Source organism: Vitis vinifera, chromosome 12 (assembly GCF_030704535.1).
Source record: "Vitis vinifera cultivar Pinot Noir 40024 chromosome 12, ASM3070453v1".
Lineage (NCBI taxonomy): Eukaryota > Viridiplantae > Streptophyta > Magnoliopsida > Vitales > Vitaceae > Vitis > Vitis vinifera.
In genome coordinates, this window is record NC_081816.1 from 19149938 (window position 1) to 19168283 (window position 18346).

The 18346-nt window shown below is 35.0% G+C and overlaps 2 protein-coding genes across 8 annotated transcripts in view; one reads left to right on the forward strand and one right to left on the reverse strand.

Annotated features, from left to right (window-relative positions):
* Positions 1–1821: 1821 nt before the first annotated feature.
* On the reverse strand, positions 1822–9035 carry LOC100258274 (probable plastid-lipid-associated protein 4, chloroplastic). Its single transcript, XM_002275671.4, has 6 exons — positions 8615–9035; positions 7627–7740; positions 7250–7345; positions 4490–4564; positions 3776–3843; positions 1822–2210 (listed from the first exon to the last, which is right to left on the reverse strand). Exons 1-6 carry the CDS (start codon positions 8924–8926, stop codon positions 2138–2140), a joined length of 738 nt encoding a protein of 245 aa, XP_002275707.1. The 5' UTR covers positions 8927–9035; the 3' UTR covers positions 1822–2137.
* A 477-nt stretch (positions 9036–9512) lies between these two features.
* LOC100248070 (uncharacterized) overlaps positions 9513–18346 on the forward strand; it is a 37957-nt gene continuing 29123 nt past the window's right edge. For 4 of the 7 annotated variants that reach the window (XR_002031294.2, XR_002031295.1, XM_002273262.5 and 1 more), the window contains exons 1-6: positions 9513–9897; positions 10906–11134; positions 11308–11455; positions 11967–12074; positions 12668–12825; positions 14564–14729. Coding sequence is in view for 5 of the 7 variants with exons in the window: in XM_002273262.5 (XP_002273298.2) it covers positions 9726–9897; positions 10906–11134; positions 11308–11455; positions 11967–12074; positions 12668–12825; positions 14564–14729 (981 nt within the window). In the remaining 2 variants the exon portion in view is untranslated. Of the gene's footprint in view, positions 9898–10905; positions 11135–11299; positions 11456–11966; positions 12075–12667; positions 12826–14563; positions 14730–18346 lie in introns of those variants that run through there. The other 3 variants (XM_010659491.3, XM_019223631.2, XM_010659490.3) reach the window with 3 other exon arrangements.

Here is an 18346-nt window from a genome sequence, read left to right on the forward strand (position 1 = left end):
AAATAAAGAATCAATATCCATCCAAGATATTAAATATATTTCCACAAGATCTTTTTAAACTTTGCCATCAGAGAAAAAATGATAACATAAAATCCTTCCATTCATTGGTTGCTGTAAAATTATATAACTAAACTTCAGACTTTCATAGTACAACAACAAGAAGATAGACAAAGAGAGTGAAAACAAAAAATTTCCAATCATAACACTACCCCACCCCCATATACTTTCTTCTTTTCTAGAAAGACAAGAAAGAAAAGTTAATTATATAAAAACACAAATATTTTCCTAGAAAGATATCTTTAACCGAACCAATGATATCATGAAGATAGTCATATTCACCCAAAAAAACAAAAAAAACAAATCAATATCACTCGAGAGATCGACCATTTTTTCTGTCTTTCTTGCTTGATTTGTCTTTCATCTATGAATCTTATCTTGATGAAATATATACTATCTTCCGATCGGACTAAGGGTTTTGAACGAATATTCCTCTCTCTACCTGAATTCAATTAGTAAGAAAATAAATATGAAATAATTTAATAAGAATTAATTATGTTTTTATATTTAAAAAGTTAAAATTAATTAGATAACGAGGTGAGATATGTTAAGATAAATAAAATAATCTTTAGAAGGTACTTTATATATATATATATATATATATATATTATTCATTGATAATGATATCATCAATTAACCAACGGTCAAGGTTGGTCAACCTCAATAAAAGGGTAGATATGGGTACACAATGGTGGTCAAGGTGGCACTTTGATTATAGCATCAATGGGTCACTTTGATTTCAGAAACTTGATGGACTAAAGTATAATTATCAGATAGCTTAGGGAGTGTTTGTGTAATTTTTTCAAAAATAGATTGCTTCTTAGTGGGATGAGGTGCTACAATTTTTTGGTTGGCACTCTTTTAATGCTCTCATTTCATGAAAAAATTCAAGAGAAATCATGTATACATTCATCTAATCCTCTTCACATCCACTTACATGATAATTTTTAAGGACAAAATTACCCCTTAATTAAATGACCATACTCTTTAAATATTTTTTTTTTCATTGGCAAGGAAGATTGGAAAAAGAAGATTTTGTGTTAGGTTTGTTAAGAAGAAAAATAAAGAAAAAAAGGTATGGTGCGGAAGGAAAGAATATTTATATATTTGACTTTTTTTTTTTTTATTATTTCCTTATTTAGTATCCTTCACTTTATAATATTAAAAAAATAAGGAAGCAAAAATTATGTAAATAAATCCAATTTTGAAAATTAAGAACTTATGATGATCCAAGTTACAAGGAATCCGATGAACAATCCAAATTAAAAATTTTAAAAAAAACTTCGAGTATTTTTAATTAAATATTTCTTCAAAAAACATTACAAGTATTTTTTTTTAATAATATAAATGATTTTTTTAGATTTAAAAATGTTGTATTTTATCAAATACCTATTTTTTTTTAAAAACATTTTCTAAAATCACTATCAAGCGTCTCTACGAGCTTCAACACAACAATTACATTTATTTCCCATTTTATCCTTAATGAAGTTGAAATGAGAGAACCGAATCAACATATATTGCCACAGCAGCACCATGCTAGCAGCCCAACTGGATGTCCACGTAGATAACACATGGAATTTGCATGGGACAAAATTAAAAGAGGCCTCCTCGGTTGAGTTTCCCATTAATGCATTGTTAAGGGCTCCAATTTTTGTCCTTTTTTTCTTCTTTGTCGTTTGATTAAACTAGTTTGGTGTAGTTTTGAAGAATAATATGCTTCTATTTTTCCCTGCATTTTCCCTCAAATTTTTCGGGAATCAAATATAACCTTAATCTCTTGTTTAAAAGATCATTTATAAAGCAGCATACCCTACTGCTGATACAAACAATTTGTGATAGACAGTGTTGATCAATATGGATCATGTTCTTATATAAATACATAAAAAAATAGAAGTATGCAGCACATATGCATCTAACTCTTTCCAAAATCAGTTTCTATCTGACCAAAATTGGCTTGAACCAACATGAACGAGTAAAGAGTTCTATTATACAAATTAAAAGGAGTGTCTCAGGAAGATTCCCACAACAAAGAAAGCTTGGGATTCAGGTATCATACTTCTGCAGTGTGATTCAAGCATCATTATACAGGAACCCGGTAGGATGGGTCGATCATTTTCAAGATGAACAAGTTTCCTTTGTCGCCTCTTGATACTCTGCAATGGAGAAACCACCCTTTTGTAAATTTCTGTATCCTTAAATGGAGTAATGGTAGATATAGATATAGAACTTCGAATGAAAAATCAACAAGTACTTTATATTTCCACCATGCAGTAAGAATCCATTATTGGCAAAGATAAGTCATTGGTGAAAAAGAAATAACAAATACATAGACAAGATGTTCTAGGCTGGGTTAAACCTGGGTTGTTATTGAAACCCTTAACCAAGAAAAATAAGCTCTCTAGTCTAGGAAGGGAAGTAGGCAAAAGAGCTGAACAAAGGATCTGATGGGATCACACTGCAGTTGATTACTTCCTCTAAACAAAACAATAATTGATACTTGCATATTGGGCAAAACCCCAAACGCAGTTCAAAAACCAATTGAAACCATCGAATTAATACAAGGTGCAAGAAAGATGCGGCTTCATACAGCCAAGCATGTTCAGGACGTTCATGAAAGGAGGTACTTGAATCTGCTCCTGCTTCATTTAACGCAATGACCGAAATATGCCAAGAGTTGGTTTCATAAATTTATAGACTGTCCCCCTTATATTCCTAGTCAAGTAACAGTACAACCAAGCCAGGCCTCCTCCAGAGACCTGGTAATCCTGACGCATGCGAATGATATTCTTTTCATCTTGTGGGACAACCAGCCCAGTGCAACTTTTTGTGATATGAAGGTTAATTCCTCTATATTACAATCTCAAACATAAGATAAAACTTCTGGCAAAAAATGCTGATCGTTAAAATAGCATTTTGACAGTAAAAGCTCTTTTATCTTGTCCGTGATTGTATTTAAGTTATTAAAAAAGACTATCAGAACTTAAAATCTTTGAATAGAAGTTACAAGGCAATAACTTTTGGCCCAAGGGAAAGCTAGTTTTTGTTTAGAAATGTATATATACAAATCAATAATTTCATAAATTTTGTAAAACGATAACATTGCCCATTTATTTATTTTTTATAACTTAAGATTATCCAGGTTAAAAGTCCTAAAAAACAGTAAGCAAACACCAACAGATCTTTTCCCAATAAGCTTTTCTATGCATGGATCCCTCTGAAAAGGACTTTCATAGAAGTTATAGCTGTGACAAACAGGGGCAATGAAGATCAAGGAACTTTTGAGTCTCTTCTGCACTTCATATATTGCCCTCGGTTTTCATAGTCTAGGGTTTGGTGTGAGGTTGCCATACACAGCTGTGCATATACTGTTTTCAGGCAGTCAATGTTTTTGAGATAGTGATCATGTTGTTTTTTTTGGGTAGAATAGCAATGATTATGACCACAAGTAGCAACAACATCAATAAATATTTTGACCTCTTTAACAGCTTTTCATTTAGGGAAAAAAAAACCTTTAACATAAATTCTCAAGATGCATCTCTAAGATTCCTTTTCCTCACTACTAGAAATTGATGTAGTAATTTATTTCTTTTTTTTTTTTTCCTTATCTTGATTTTAGAAAGTAAAAGCAACGGGCCAAGGGGAGAATTTGAAAGAGAGCTGAGTAGAACTATTGGAAAACTTTCAAGTTTATATAAGTTGTAAACTGTATTCAACTCACCTTAACTCCTCATCCAAGTACGTAATTTCCAACTCACCACGAGCTCTACCAGGTGCCTTAATAGGTATCTATACACCACAAAGACATCACTATGTATGTTAAATAAATTATTTGATGAGAATTCATAAGCAATATGGGCAGATGTGTTATGCATCGTTTAATGTAGATATTATTAGAACGTAATTTGAAGAAAGAAGAGGCTTCATGTACTTTTTATCCTTGGACTAGTAAATAACTGAATGAAAAACTGGATGGCATATTTCAGAATGTGTATAAAAAATAATACTGTCACGAGAGTTGGATATGGTTAGCATGAGAAGTACAGATAAGAACACAAATTATGCATTTAAAATTAGCTCATCAATTAAGCTAAAGATTAAAAAAAAAAAAAATTGTGTCTCCTTTTCACCTTTAAGTGCCATATTATTCTTATAGACCTACATGCCTCTAGTTCCCAACAAGGTTGCCTGAGAATGTGTTGAAGGAATTTGCCATTTTTTCTATTATTGTTAGTTGACTACTGAGGGGTAAAAAATTTTATGGAATCTGCGGCTTGCACCCTACTATTTTTTATATCTGAACTCTTAAAATTCCCTGCTTATGCCCACAACTTTCAAAGAAGCAGTTGAGTTCCAATGTTACTCCGTAAAAAATGCAATAAATAAACATTAATATGTTGCACATGAAACAATTAAAAGCAACGAGAACACTTACCAGACCAAGAATTTTGAAAGAATCAAATTTTACAGCCACCTTTTTTGCAGTTAGAGGCGTTAAATCTGCTGTCACCTACAGAATGTTGATGTGAACTTGACAGGCCAATATTTGTGCAATAAAACATCAGTTTTGAAGAATAGAAACAATATTCACAAACAGAAAACTAATTGATCATTAGCTAGCCATATGTTTACCTACTAAAATGACTCTTAGTATCTATGACATGCTTCAATGGCAGGAAAAAAAAAAAAAAACCAACAAAAGAGAGGGTGAGAACCCAAAAAATTAAAATTCGCAGGTGCTTAAAAACCCGTAAAGATACAGTCCATTTCCACTCACCGGGGCCAACTTGCACACTGATTAAATGCATCTGATGGCTCTAATGGGAAACTTTTCAAATACATCTATGACTCAATACTTCATAAGATGCATTCTTTTCAACATCCTGAATCCTAAGATGAATTCCTTCCTGGCATCCTTAATTTAGAAAATTTGATGGTAGTGCTCAGGAAAGTAACCCTCCAAACAACTCTAAAATACATTGCTCCGTCAGTGAATAGAAGGACCTTAAAAGTTTAAACTGGTTAAGCACATCATGCTCTTATCATTTCCATGTATTAGAATTAGAAACATGTGACGTAAGGTCTAAAACAATTTAAAGAATATTACTTTACAATGACTACAAGTATGGTGCAGTCAACAAGACTTGCTGTACATCTGAATGCATGCTTAATAACATCTTGAATAATAGCTCTACATCTGGGAAATAATTTCTATTCGCTTGATTTTAAAGTATTTTTTTGCAGGGATACAAAAAAAAAAAAAAAAAAAAAAAAAAAAAGTGTTTTAAGACATCATAAAATTTATTTTTCAGTTAAATTCATTATGTGATATACTTACATCCTGTAATTGTTGTCAATTACACTCAAAATGCAATTATGTAATTACATTATTAAAACTTGATTATTGTTACTGAATCACTAATAATTCCATAATGCAATGAATTGAATTTATTACATTTTTAAAATCGTATCACTTAATGACCATTGAAGACAATCTTTGTGGTTGAGTAATGATTTTTGTTCTCTTTTAATATAGTTCAACACATGATATGGTCATTAATTTATTTTACCAGATCATCAGGTCATGAAATGACATTCTTTAAACCTGATTTGATCTCTCTCTCTCTCTCTCTTGTATACCCATTCAGCACATCATGTATCATGCATTTAACTGGTTTAAAGGTAGGTAGACCTTCAGCTTCTGTCAAGGAACTGTGTACTTTAAAATCATGTGGTGAGTTTGTAAAGGAACTGCTGCAGAGAATGTAGGCAAAAAGTCATTGGGGAAATGTTAATTTGATGGTATAATTTTTTTTTGATAAGTAGTTAATTTGATGGTATAATATAACATCCAAAATTCTAATAAAATTACCTTGGACCAAAATAAACAACAGCATGCTCGTGTATTAATTTTTTCTTAGAAAATAAAAATGATTTAAGCTTTTATTACAATATTTTTCTAAACAACTAATGCTATTTGTATCACAGGTACAATTATTCTTCATTGTTTTGAAGTGGATTCGATAACAGATTTAGATTTATTTGGGTGTTTTCGCTGAAGCAAGGATTACTCATGGGGTAGTGCATTGACAGCTACCTTGCTCTTCTTCTTGCCTTAAGTCACTGCTAATCCTGTCCACCAAGTACCAACCCTTGCGGAAAATTTCAGACCTAATTAAGGATTTCCTTTCCTTTAGTGTCTTAATTACTAGTTCATCAATATGAGGTATGATTCACATAAGCAAAATGATTATTGTTTCAAAGAAGAAAGTTTAATTAGAAATCACATTAGAGGTGTCCTGTGTGAATCATATCTCATGTACTACAGATCTACAGATCTCGAGTTTAAGCCTCCCTGGTATTTAAATAGTGTAAGATAGTAAGATACGGGGGCAAGGTCAAGTCAACCGGGGTTTTGAAGATGTCCAGACTCCAGCCCAGTAATTGAGTTTCAATGAGATGTCCTGTGTGAATCATATCTCATGTAATACAAAAGTATGCAAGTTTCAAAAACTGAAGAGACCTAGGAAGGATAAAAGCCTAATTACAAAACCAAAAAAGCAGTGAGAGAACTTAAATGGAACAACATAGGATCCAGATAAAGAAGAAAGGACACTGGCTTTTGTTGAGGAAACTTAGAGAAGTCGCTTCTAACTGCAGGTTTCAGACAGGGTAAGATCATCAACTAAAGGCCAATGATGAGTTGAAGGTTATAGCTGAAGTTATAGAGGTTAATAGACAATTTGGCTGAGTGCATGACAGTCATGAGTCAACAAGGACCTCTACTTCAAGAAAACCACTCCCCGATAATAAGGAAGCAGGTGATGGATTGATTACCATAGTAGTGGATCTTGGACCATTTTAGCCAATCATCAAACTTGTGGATGGAGTCAGCTTCGCATCTACTTATGGTTAGACTCCTATTCTTTATATGTCTAATTCTTACTTTTTTTTCTTCAGGGAGCATGTAAAACTTGTCCACACTTTATGCCATATCAATACGAAAAATGGGAGGGCGTTTGGGCCAAAGAGAATAGAAATATGAAAAATTCCATTGCAAGGTGACTAACTAGGCCAAAACATTATTCTCAACACTTCTACAAAAAACAAATAAATAAATATATAAAATAAGAATAAAAACCCAAGTGAATGTCAACCAGAGATTAAGCAAATGCGGGAACTACTCAAATATTACCTGGTTGAAGAATGGAAAAGATTCCATGTTCTGAGCCCTTAGAGTATCCACATTGATTGCTTGGTAGTTTGCAATTGACCTTAAGAATTTGGGTCTCTGTCACAATGTTATCTGTGGGTAATTAGAAGTTATTTAAGAAAGGAAAAAGCAAAATAGTCCAGTAAAACATTATTTTTTGAATCATTTATTCATGCATTGTTGTAATCAATAGAAATAGATCCTAGAACCTGTGGAGTGTGTTCTGCAATTCATTGCTTTTAAGTTAACTTTTCTAATCAAGATTCTAAGTTAGCAAATATCTTAAAAGATGTCAAATGTCTGAGAACGAATATGAAATACCCATGTAAGTATAACTAAAGAATAGGACCATACTGTACCTGGGTTTGTAAAATCGATTGTGAAGTCGTGTATATAAGCTCCCATTTTCCATTCAATAAATCAGATTTCAGTGGCTCCTTTATTGAATTGACTGCTTCAAGCTCACTGGCAATCTAATTGATAAAAAAATTCAAGGAAAGGAAAAAAATAACAGTGTTAATTAACAATAATAACTATATTTATCCATCTGGTTTTAAATTAGCATGACATAATACAATCAGTTCTGCAATGTCCAAGAAAAGCAATGCCAGGTGTGGGCTGTAGTAACAATCTGAACCTATTCAAAATGGGATTTCCTAGACTTCAACATTCTAACAGCAAAGGCTTTAAACATTGTTACTTCGAGTAGGAGATGTATCACACTCTCACCATGGGATATAGAAAGAGAAGGGGAACACAGGGAGGAAAACATGGAAAGTTTCTCTGAGAATCAAGGATATCATTAATAAATAGCCCAAAAAGGTCAATTGCCCTGTCCTTCATCTGTCTAGAATCAAAATTGTTCTCAGGACTCCCTTTTAGGTAATACCCATACTTCTTAATTTTATATTATATTTTAAATGGGAATAATTAGATCATAAAGCCACCTGACAAATTCATCTGGCTAGGGGAATGAAACTTCAAAAACTGGCAGACTGGAAAGTGTAATTTCCCTATGTCTCAAACACAAGAGTTTTGGGTCAATCTTCAATATTAGTGAAGAATGAATATTATCTTCTCCTACGAAATAGCCCTTTTGAAAGGTGAAACAAGTAAATTTGGGCCTCCTTATGTTGCTTCAATTTCTCTCCTTGGACATCAAAGCAAGAGCATTGCTTTTAGCCCTTAAAATCAACAAACAGTTTAAAGTGCAAATACCAAAATCAAATATAAGAATTTTCTTGCCTCTGAACTTCACACCCAAAATCAACAGAATTACTTGCAAAACATTAACCAAACACTAAATAAAAGAGTAAAAAAAGAAAAGAAAAGAGAAGAAATCCCAACCTGATCAACCCTTTGTTGATCCTCAAGAGTGGCATCAGCACCTCTATCAAGTGGGGCAATGGCATCAAGAAGCTCTTCCTTGAGAGCTTTAGCATCTTTTCCTTTTTTCAAAAAAGCAGGAAAAAAAGAGACCCCAACTCTCCATTTCTTGGAAGGTGAAGGATTTGAGAGGACTGCTGCATCATTGTAGGTGATGTGGTTGGTGGGCTTGGTGAGTGGAGAATACTGACAATTGAGGAGTGTGAGGGATGAGGGCTTGGAGGGTTGAATGGGAGTGAGAAGTGAAGATGGAGAATGCAGAGATAAGGCCATAGAGCTTGTGGGTCTAAGTGGGTGTAGCCTTTGGTTTGGTCACTGCAATAAGCCACCTCCTCATCTTCCAGTTTCATGTCTTTTTTAGCTTCATTTCACATTTTATTAAAAATCAAAAAATAAAAATAGAAATAGTTTGGGTGGACAGGATTAATTAGAGCATTTGTTTCTTATCATCTTACTATCAAAGGATTTCAAAACTCAATGTGATTAAAATAAATTAATTCCCAAATTAAATTAGTATTTCTAGATTCACTTTTATTATTAATTTTTTTTGAAATAATTCACAATTTTAACTTTATTTCTTGGTCTTAAATTAAAATTATACTATGATATTTTTTTTATTATTAAGAATTGGTCAAATCCCACTCATTTATTTATTTATTTTTTGAATATATATGTCTCATTCTTTCATACCATATTCTTATTTAATCATATTTAAAATTTATTTTTCTAATTAAAATATTTCGAGAACATTCTTTTTGGAATACACCAAATAAAATAATTATTTCTTATTTGTCCTTTTTGACATACATCAGTCTATTTAATTTTCTACTTAAATTTTTTTTATTAATAGTGTTTGGAAAGTTAGAAAAGTCTAGAGTGCCTGATTGGAGGAGCAAATCTACAGAGGAAAAGCACATGTCTCATGTGCGCATAAACCAGTGAATAGCCCTGTTCCGCACGCCTCCTTGCTTCTCAACTCTTCCTTTCTCTCCATACATCACTCATGAATCGAGGCCAAGATTTAATTTGAGAAGCAAGAGGAAAAAAAATTGTAAAAGACTCAGAAAAAAAGATGCATTCAAAATTCTCAATCACCCATCTAAACCCATCAAAAACCGGGCTGTTTCCTCTCTTCCCTCATCGGGATTTCTGCAAGGTGGGATTCTCTGCAAGACCCAAACTCCGGTTCAAGCTCGTTGTCCAGTCTATGGGTGATAGGTGGAGATTAAGCGACATTGATACCCGTGAGTCCTGTTTTTTTTTTTTCCATATGAATTATAAACTTCTTTTCTTTTGTGTTTCTATTTCAATTTTCATTCTTGTATCTATAAAGGCCGAGTATTGGGTTGGATTCAACTTCTGGGTCATTCTGATTTTCAGTAATTAGTGTAAAGTCCATATGCAGAAATGAATTGAATGTATTTTTATCATAAAAACAGTAGTCCAGAGCATATAAGGGTTTAACCCAACTAAAGAGCTTAGCTGATCAATAAACTTCAATATAATTCAGAATTGTAGGCATTATATGATTATCCTGGGGGGTTTTCGAACCTCTGTGATTCAATATGCTAATCTGTGACATTAGGCTCCATGTAACATACACTCATTATTGGACGTCAAGGACCACGGTAAGAGAGTTTCTCTAGAGGCCAGAGGGCCAATAGACCCAGGTGAGGTACCAATAGAAAAGACCCGATATTTGCTGTCCCCAAGATGATTCTCTTTTCCTTTTTCTGTGGGTGGATATATTGTAGTTGGCAGGTAGGCTTATTTGATGATTGTTGTGGAGTTAAACGTTGAGAGTTGAGAGGCTGCTAAGAGTTTCTGTATTTCTTCTTATTGTTAATAGTGGATTTGATTTTCCTCCCTTCCAAAGTCCATATGCAATCTAGCCAAACCTCGTAGATTTGGTTTTTCTTGTGTGTGCTTGCAATTACAATTTATTTTATTAGAATCAGGATTTCATATTGAACATATTAAATCATAAACATATTTGTGAATGCTAATGGTTTGTCTTCCTGGTAGTTGCTGCATTAAGAACCTATAGTTTTGTAAAACTTTAGCTGTCTATCCGGGTTAGATGTAAAGTTGTATTCTAGAAGATGGAGATTGAGATTGAAGTTTAAGGATTAGTTTGTCTTGTAACTTAGTATGAGTCCTAAGATGCTAGAGATTTCATGGGAGATGGTATGCGGTTACTGCATTAATGTTGCTTCTAGTTTTGGATTTTCAAATCCTTATGTTCTCAACAGATGCTGTGCAAGAACAATTGAATATGTGGCTTGTGAAGACTCAAAGCTTTTTGAATGAAGTGACTTCTCCATTGGTAAGAACTGGTCATGGTAGAAAGCCTGACTCTGCAAATGTGTCTGACACTCAAGATATGGATGATGTATTTGTGCCAGAACAAACTATTCAGAGCAGCACACCCAGTGGCGACCTTTCATTGGCTGCTATTGTTTCTATTGAGCAATTCAGCAGGTGACAATACTTGGCAGTTTTATTTATTTGTGTTTTTTAAGTTTCTTAGATTAGTATCTATTGATAAATGATGCTATTTTGTGCTTACTTTTTTGCTTGTGACAGCATACTATCTCAACCTATCAGACTAATTAAGGGATTGTCATTTGACTTTTTGAAATTAAGATGTGCAGGATGAACGGATTGACTGGGGAAAAAATGCAGAAAATATTTAGAGCACTTGTTCCTGAAACTGTCTATAACGATGCCCGTAATTTGGTGGAATATTGCTGCTTTAGGTTCTTGTCAAGAGATAGTTCTGATATTCATCCTTGCCTCAAGGTTTGTAGATTAAGTATAAGCATATTGCATTCATTTCTTTCTTTCATCTGGTTTTCCTTTCTATTTTCTCTGGTCTTCCAAGAGTTTGCAGCTTCACTTTCCTTACTCATGTTTTCTTCTAATTATGGTTAAAGTAGGTGTAGTTTTATTTTTTATTTTTTCCCTTCTTTTAGTTAAGGTATTATAGTAAAGACATGACATTATCTGTTGTAGCTTGTGTCATCTGATTTTATAAAGATACTATGTGGACTATCTATTTATCTTAAGCATAAGTTCTGATGATTTAGATATGTATTTATATACTATGTGTATATGATTATATTTTACAGTTATTTCTGTTTGTATACAAGTGCTTTGAAAACTATAACCTTAGGGACTTACATATTTATCTCTAGCTTATTTTTTTTCATTGATTTATCATAATCTTTTGTGAGACCTGTAGGACTTACTAAATTATCTGATTGGCCAGTTGGGTTTTTTTTTTTTTTTGGGATAAATTTGGTGCTTACAGGAACCTGCATTCCAGAGACTGATTTTCATTACAATGCTCGCATGGGAGAATCCTTACTATGAAGCAAATGATTCAAATGCTATTGGTTTAGAGAAAGCTTCCTTTAAGGTTAATTCCATTTTTTTTTCTTTTCTTTCCTCTTCCTGATATTCCACCCTCTAAAGCAACTTGTAACTTCTAGTGTCTAGAGATTGGATTGTTGGATCACTGGTTTTGTGCTTCTTTAGTTCCCAACTCCTAAAAATTCATGAACAGGTTTCCGAGATCATCATTTTATTCTCCAGAAACTATTTCTTTTAACTGTGTTTGGTACACATGCTGTGTATGTTATCGTTGTCTTTATTTCAAAATCCTTGATGATAGTTTTTGCATCTGTTTTACATTTGTGCTTACCATATGTTGATTGCTGCAAAGAGTAAGTTTGAAAATTTTGAGCTAAAAGGCTTGGTTGAGCAAGGCATTTGAAAAGAATGATCTATGAATTGCAAATAACATCTTTGGAATAAAGATTCAATGAGCTTGAGGGGATGGAAAATTGTTGGTGCAGCAAAACAAGTTTGTTGAAAAGTTTTGCAAAGGTTTTGTGAAGTCTAATTCTATTGCTTGGGTGTACTGGTTGGAAACATTTATCTTTCAACATTCTATAATAATATTTCTGAAGTTATGAATTAAAATAGATTATTTGCTTGTTGGCCTTAAAGAGGAAGCTTGTAGGAGAAGAGGCTTTTGTTCGTATTGCTCCTGCTGTTTCTGGTGTTGCCGATCGGCCAACTGCACATAATCTATTCAAGGCTCTTGCTGGTGATGAACGGGGCATATCTTTAAGTTTGTGGTGTACATATGTTAATGAACTTCTCAAGTGAGTGTCATGATTCCCTTTATAATCCTGTATATTGTTATGACCTCTTGTTATTCTCATATAAGGTAATTAATTACCTTATTGCAATATGCTGCATTTATGATCATCATCTGAAGAAACCTTTACAATTTGTGAAGTTTCAAATTCTCTTAAGATCTATGAACCGTTAATGTTGAATTTGTTCATTTCTAATCATAATAAAATCATTAAAGAAGCTTGTTCACATTAGATTTCAAGTGAGGCTCTACAATTTATTATTTATTTACTTATTAATTTAATTGTTATTATTATTATTGTGTGTGTGTGTGTGTTGAGAAATGAGGAAAACTGGTCTCTATCTTTTCACTTTATTTGTTGATCTTACCAGGGTCTAACCCATAAGGCAACCTTACGAGTTCCGACACTGGATCATTGGTGGACAGTTTTACAGCTTAACAGTGATGGAAGATTTTTTCTGGACTTGGATCATATAGTTTCATAGTTATTTCAGTGTAACTGCCACCAGGACACATGGACAAAAGTAATCTTAATCTCCTACAGCATTGATGGGGGAGTTTTTGGGTTGTATTTGATGTATATTTTTCTTTCAAAACTGGTTATAGGATGAGAATTTATAATATAAATAATATTTAGGAGCACAATTCCCATAAAATAATATTTAGGAGTGCAATCCCCATAATTTATAGGAACCTTTTAATAATATTAGAATTTACAAACTTGCTCTTGAGGCCTGGTTCAAGTGTTAAAGGGATGGGGAGGGTTTGTGGGAGGTTCCTGGTTCAAAGTCCAATGGGGCAAAAATTTACCTATCAAAAAAAAAAAAATTAAAAAAATTTACAAACAATTCCACTTATTGGGAGTGTGTTAGTTGCACAGGCATGTTCTTTAATTTTTGAGAGTTAACAAACAAAATGTCCATAAAATGATAGAATAATTGACATGAAAATGTTGGGACAATTTGGGAAATCAAGAAAGAGTAAACTGAGGAATTATTGTACTTGTGAGAAGTAAGAGGTAGGACTGCTTGAGGACAAATGAGAGGTTGGCTAGACTTGTTTATTTATGTGCAATGAAGAAAAATGACAAGACACTGGTAAAGAGTGTTTTTGTTCAAATAAAATCTGCTGTAAGGATGAGAGTACGTCCAGAAAAAAACTGTAGGTTGAGGTTGTGAGAAAAGAGCATAATGGTTTATGACTTAATTGAAGATATGACCCTAGGTTAAGTGAATTGCAAATAGGATTCGTGAAGTCAACATCAAGTAATTGGGAATCTGGGACGAGGCTCTGTTAATTTATATCTTATAGTATTAATTTCTTTAATATTAGGGGCAATATTGATATTAATTCTGAAGTAAAGCAATAAGTAGGATATGTCTATAATGAGGCATGCAATTGAAGACTTGCCATGGGCTGTGCAAATGTTTCAGTAATATATTTCAAAATTATTATTGCACTAGTTTTTTCAACTGGCTGTTTTCAATCAATATTTTAAGAAATCTTTTGAATTAGAGTCACATGGTGGTGCTATTTTTCTCTTAGTTGATATTTTCCAAGCTTAAACGATTATAATCTGTCATGTTATGGTTATGTCTTGTTGCATGCAACCCATTTCCGTGGTTTGTCAGTTACATATGTAGGTTAATCTTTCAGAGTTTATTCTTATCTTCTACCGGTGTTTCTCTCTCTCTCTCTCTCTCCCTCTCCCTCTCCCTCTCTCCTTTTGTTTTTGGATGTAGAGTGCACGAAGGACGCAAATCATATGAGATTCAAGAATCCCCCCAGCTTTCCAGGGAGCGGATCATATGTATTGGTTCTAGCAGGAAGCGCCCGGTCATAAAGTGGGAGAACAATGTTGCATGGCCAGGAAAACTTATTTTGACCAATAAAGCACTCTATTTTGAGGTATTTATTCATTCTAACTTGTGAAGTGAATTAATGTAAAGTTACCTCATCAAAGGCATTCAATGGAGTGTTGTGTATTTTTAAATCATATGAAGTTCATGGAGTTATTGATGAACATGAGTAGTATGATGCTTTTAATGATTTTTGGGTTGTTACATATATTTAGACATGGGCACATATTCATATGATAAAATTTTTTCTTGGGAACTATGTAACTAAACATTTTGTTTAATATTATATATAATAGCATAGCTTAGAAAATTCAAAGGTGTCTGAAACAAAATCAGAAACTTGTTGGATAACTATAATTACTGGCGCACTTTAGAAGATTTTTTGATAAGTAAAAGAGAAGAAATTGTATTGAAAAGAGACGCTAAAATAACAACTCAAAAAGATACAACAAAGGAACACCCCCCTCCCCAGCTAGAACAAAAAAAAACCTTGGAAAGCAGAGGGGCCCAAAAAAAACCACCCTCAACAAGAACCAACCCAATCAAGGAAACCTACTAAAGACGGAAGACCATATTTTATGAACAATTTCATCTCCAACCAAAGAAAATAAATAAAAGAACTCTTAAGTCTTTGAATGGACAACACATCATCTTCAAATACAATTTTGTTTTTTGCATTCCAAACTGTCTAAAAAAATACATAAAGGGCCTGCTCTCCAAACTTTCTTTCTCTTTTTTTCCACAAAAGACCCGTTCCAACCCAAGAGTGTCATTTTAACAGAGGATGGCAGCACCCACTGCACCTTGAAGAGAGTGAAAAATAACCCCCAAAGAGTCCTTGTCTTGGCACAGTGAAAGAGGATATGATCTATCGATTCCTCATGCATTTGGCAAAGGTAGCATCTATTTGCTAAAGGCCATCATCTTTTCTGAAGTTGGTCCAAAGTAAGGGCCTTCCCCCAAGTTGCTTCCCACGTAAAAAAACTCACTTTGGGCTACACACATGAATTCCAAATGACATTTGATGGGAAAGAGGCTAATGGTCCAGATTTTAGGGCTTTGTAGAGAGATTTAACTGAGAACTTTCCACATTTAGTCTCTATCCAAAGCACCCTATCTTCCACATCTTGCCGAACACTCTTCCCATTAAGACCCAATAAAAAACTGTGCACCTCATCCATCTCCCAATCATTGAAAGGTCTAGAGAAATGCAGGCTCCAGCTCCCCCCTCCCTCGGTGAAACTCCACACATCTTTTACCCAGGCGCCCTTGAACGTAGCTAAAGCAAACAAAGTAGGAAAAGCGACACAAAAAGGTGAATCTCCATACCATCTATCCTTCCAAAATCTCATCCTCTGACCACTGCCCACCATAAAGGAGATTCTATTGCTTAAAACATGCCACTCCTTCCTAATTGCTTTCCACAACCCCACGCCATATCCACCCCTCATTTCCTTGGAGCACCAACCGCCTTGCTCCTCCCCATACTTTCCCCTAATCACTTGATTCCACAAGGCCCCTCTTTTATTTGCAAACCTCCAACTCCTTTTGCACAAAAGCGCCTTATTAAGAGAAGAAAGACACTTCACCCCCAAACCCCCTTTTCTTTTATCTAAGCAAACAAGTGTCCATCTTACAAGATGAGGTTTCCGCTCAAGAGCCCCACCACCCCGCAAAAAATCTCTTTGAATTTGCTCCAACCTCAATCTGACCGTCCTAGGCAAAGTAAGCACAAACATAAAATAAATGGGCAAGTTAGCCAAAGTACTTCGGATCAAAGTGAGCCTCCCTTCCTTGGAGATATATTTTCTCTTCCACATTGCCAATCTCTTTCAAAACCTCCCCTCCACTCCATCCCAGGCAGCCACAAACTTAAAAAGAGCCCCCAAAGGTAGTCCCAAATAAGAGGAGGGGAGACTTCTGACCTTACAACCAAGTTCTGCAACCAAAACCTTCACATTTTCCACACATCCCACTGGGATTAACTTGCTTTTATCCAAATTAATTATCAGCCCTGAAATGGCCTCAAACCACATTAGAGTCCAACTTAAATACTTTATCTGATCCTGAGTAGCCGCACTGAAAACCAAAGTGTCATCGACAAACAATAAGTGGGATACATGAGCCCCTTCACCACCTCTACCCCTCACCTTACAGGCTAACAGAAAACCCCCACTTACAGCTCTCTTTAGAAGGCAACTAAGTGCCTCCATAGCAATCACAATCAGGTATGGTGAGAGTGGGTCCCCTTGCCTTAAACCTCTAAAACTTTGGAAGAATACTAAGGAAGTCCCATTAACCAAAATGAAAAAACTAGTTGTAGAGATGCACCACTACATCCATTGGAGCCATTTCTCCCCAAAACCCATCATACTCATAACTGACAGCAAGAAGGACCAGTCCACATGATCATACGCCTTCTCCATATCAAGCTTGCACAACACCACCCCCTCATTACTCTTCAAAATTGAATCTATGACTCCATTAGCAACAAGGGCAGCATCCAGGATTTGTCTACCCTTCACAAAGGCATTTTGGGCCTTGGATACCACCTTACCCACTAACAGCTTTAATCTATTGGCTAGCACTTTAGCTAGCCACTTGTACAGCCTACCCACCAAACTAATTGGCCTGAAATCCCTTAAATCTTCCGTACCCCCTTTTTTTGGGATCAAGACTATGAATGTTGCGTTCAGACTTTTGACAAAACAATTGTGATCATGAAACTCCCTGAAAAACCCCATAACCTCCTCCTTCACAAACCCCCATGAGGATTGCCAGAAAGCCATTGAAAAACCATCAGGCTTGGGTGCTTTATTCCCACTAAAGCCCTTAAGAGCCTTGAAAACCTCCTGCTTAGAAAAAGGCTCCTCTAGCCTTGCCCTATCAACCGCCTCCAACCTTGCAAAAGACAGACCACTAATACTGGGCCTCCACCCTCCTACAGTAGACAATAGAAGCTTAAACTCATTCACCACCCCTTCTCTGATCTCATTTTCCTTTGTTGACCACACACCATTGATTTTAACCCGTGCCATCGAACTCCTCATGTGCGCATTAGCCATCTTGTGGAAAAATCTAGTGTTTCTGCCCCCCTCTTTGAGCCACAACTCCCTTGATTTATGCCACCAAGAAATTTCTTCTAGGAGGACCCACTTTTTAAAATCTTCATTTGCACCTCTCCTAGCTTCCAACTCATGAACAACAAGTGGCCGAGCAACCTCTACTTTGTCCCAAAATTCCACCTGATTCAAAGCCAAAGCCTTATTAACTTCAACTTTACCAAAGAAGACATTCTTGTTCCATTCTCTCAGTAATGGCTTCAAGGCTTTCAACTTCGCCCCCAAACAAAACTAGTAGTTCCATTAAAATTGAGACTCTCCCATCAAGCTTGCAACTTATCCTTGAAACCCTCCTCCTTCAACCACATGTTCTTGAATCTAAAAGGCATTGGGCCTATCCTCACCCCCACTCCCCCCTCCCTCCCAATCTAGCAAAATTGGAGAATGATGCGAAATCGGTTTAAGGAGGACACACTGAACAACCCCTGTAAAGTGACCTTTCTAGTCCTCCAAAACCAAAAACCGATCGAGCCTAGAATTACATTGATTGTTTAGGCCCCCCGTTAAGTGTAAGGACCTCCCTGCAGAGGTAGGTCCCTTAGCT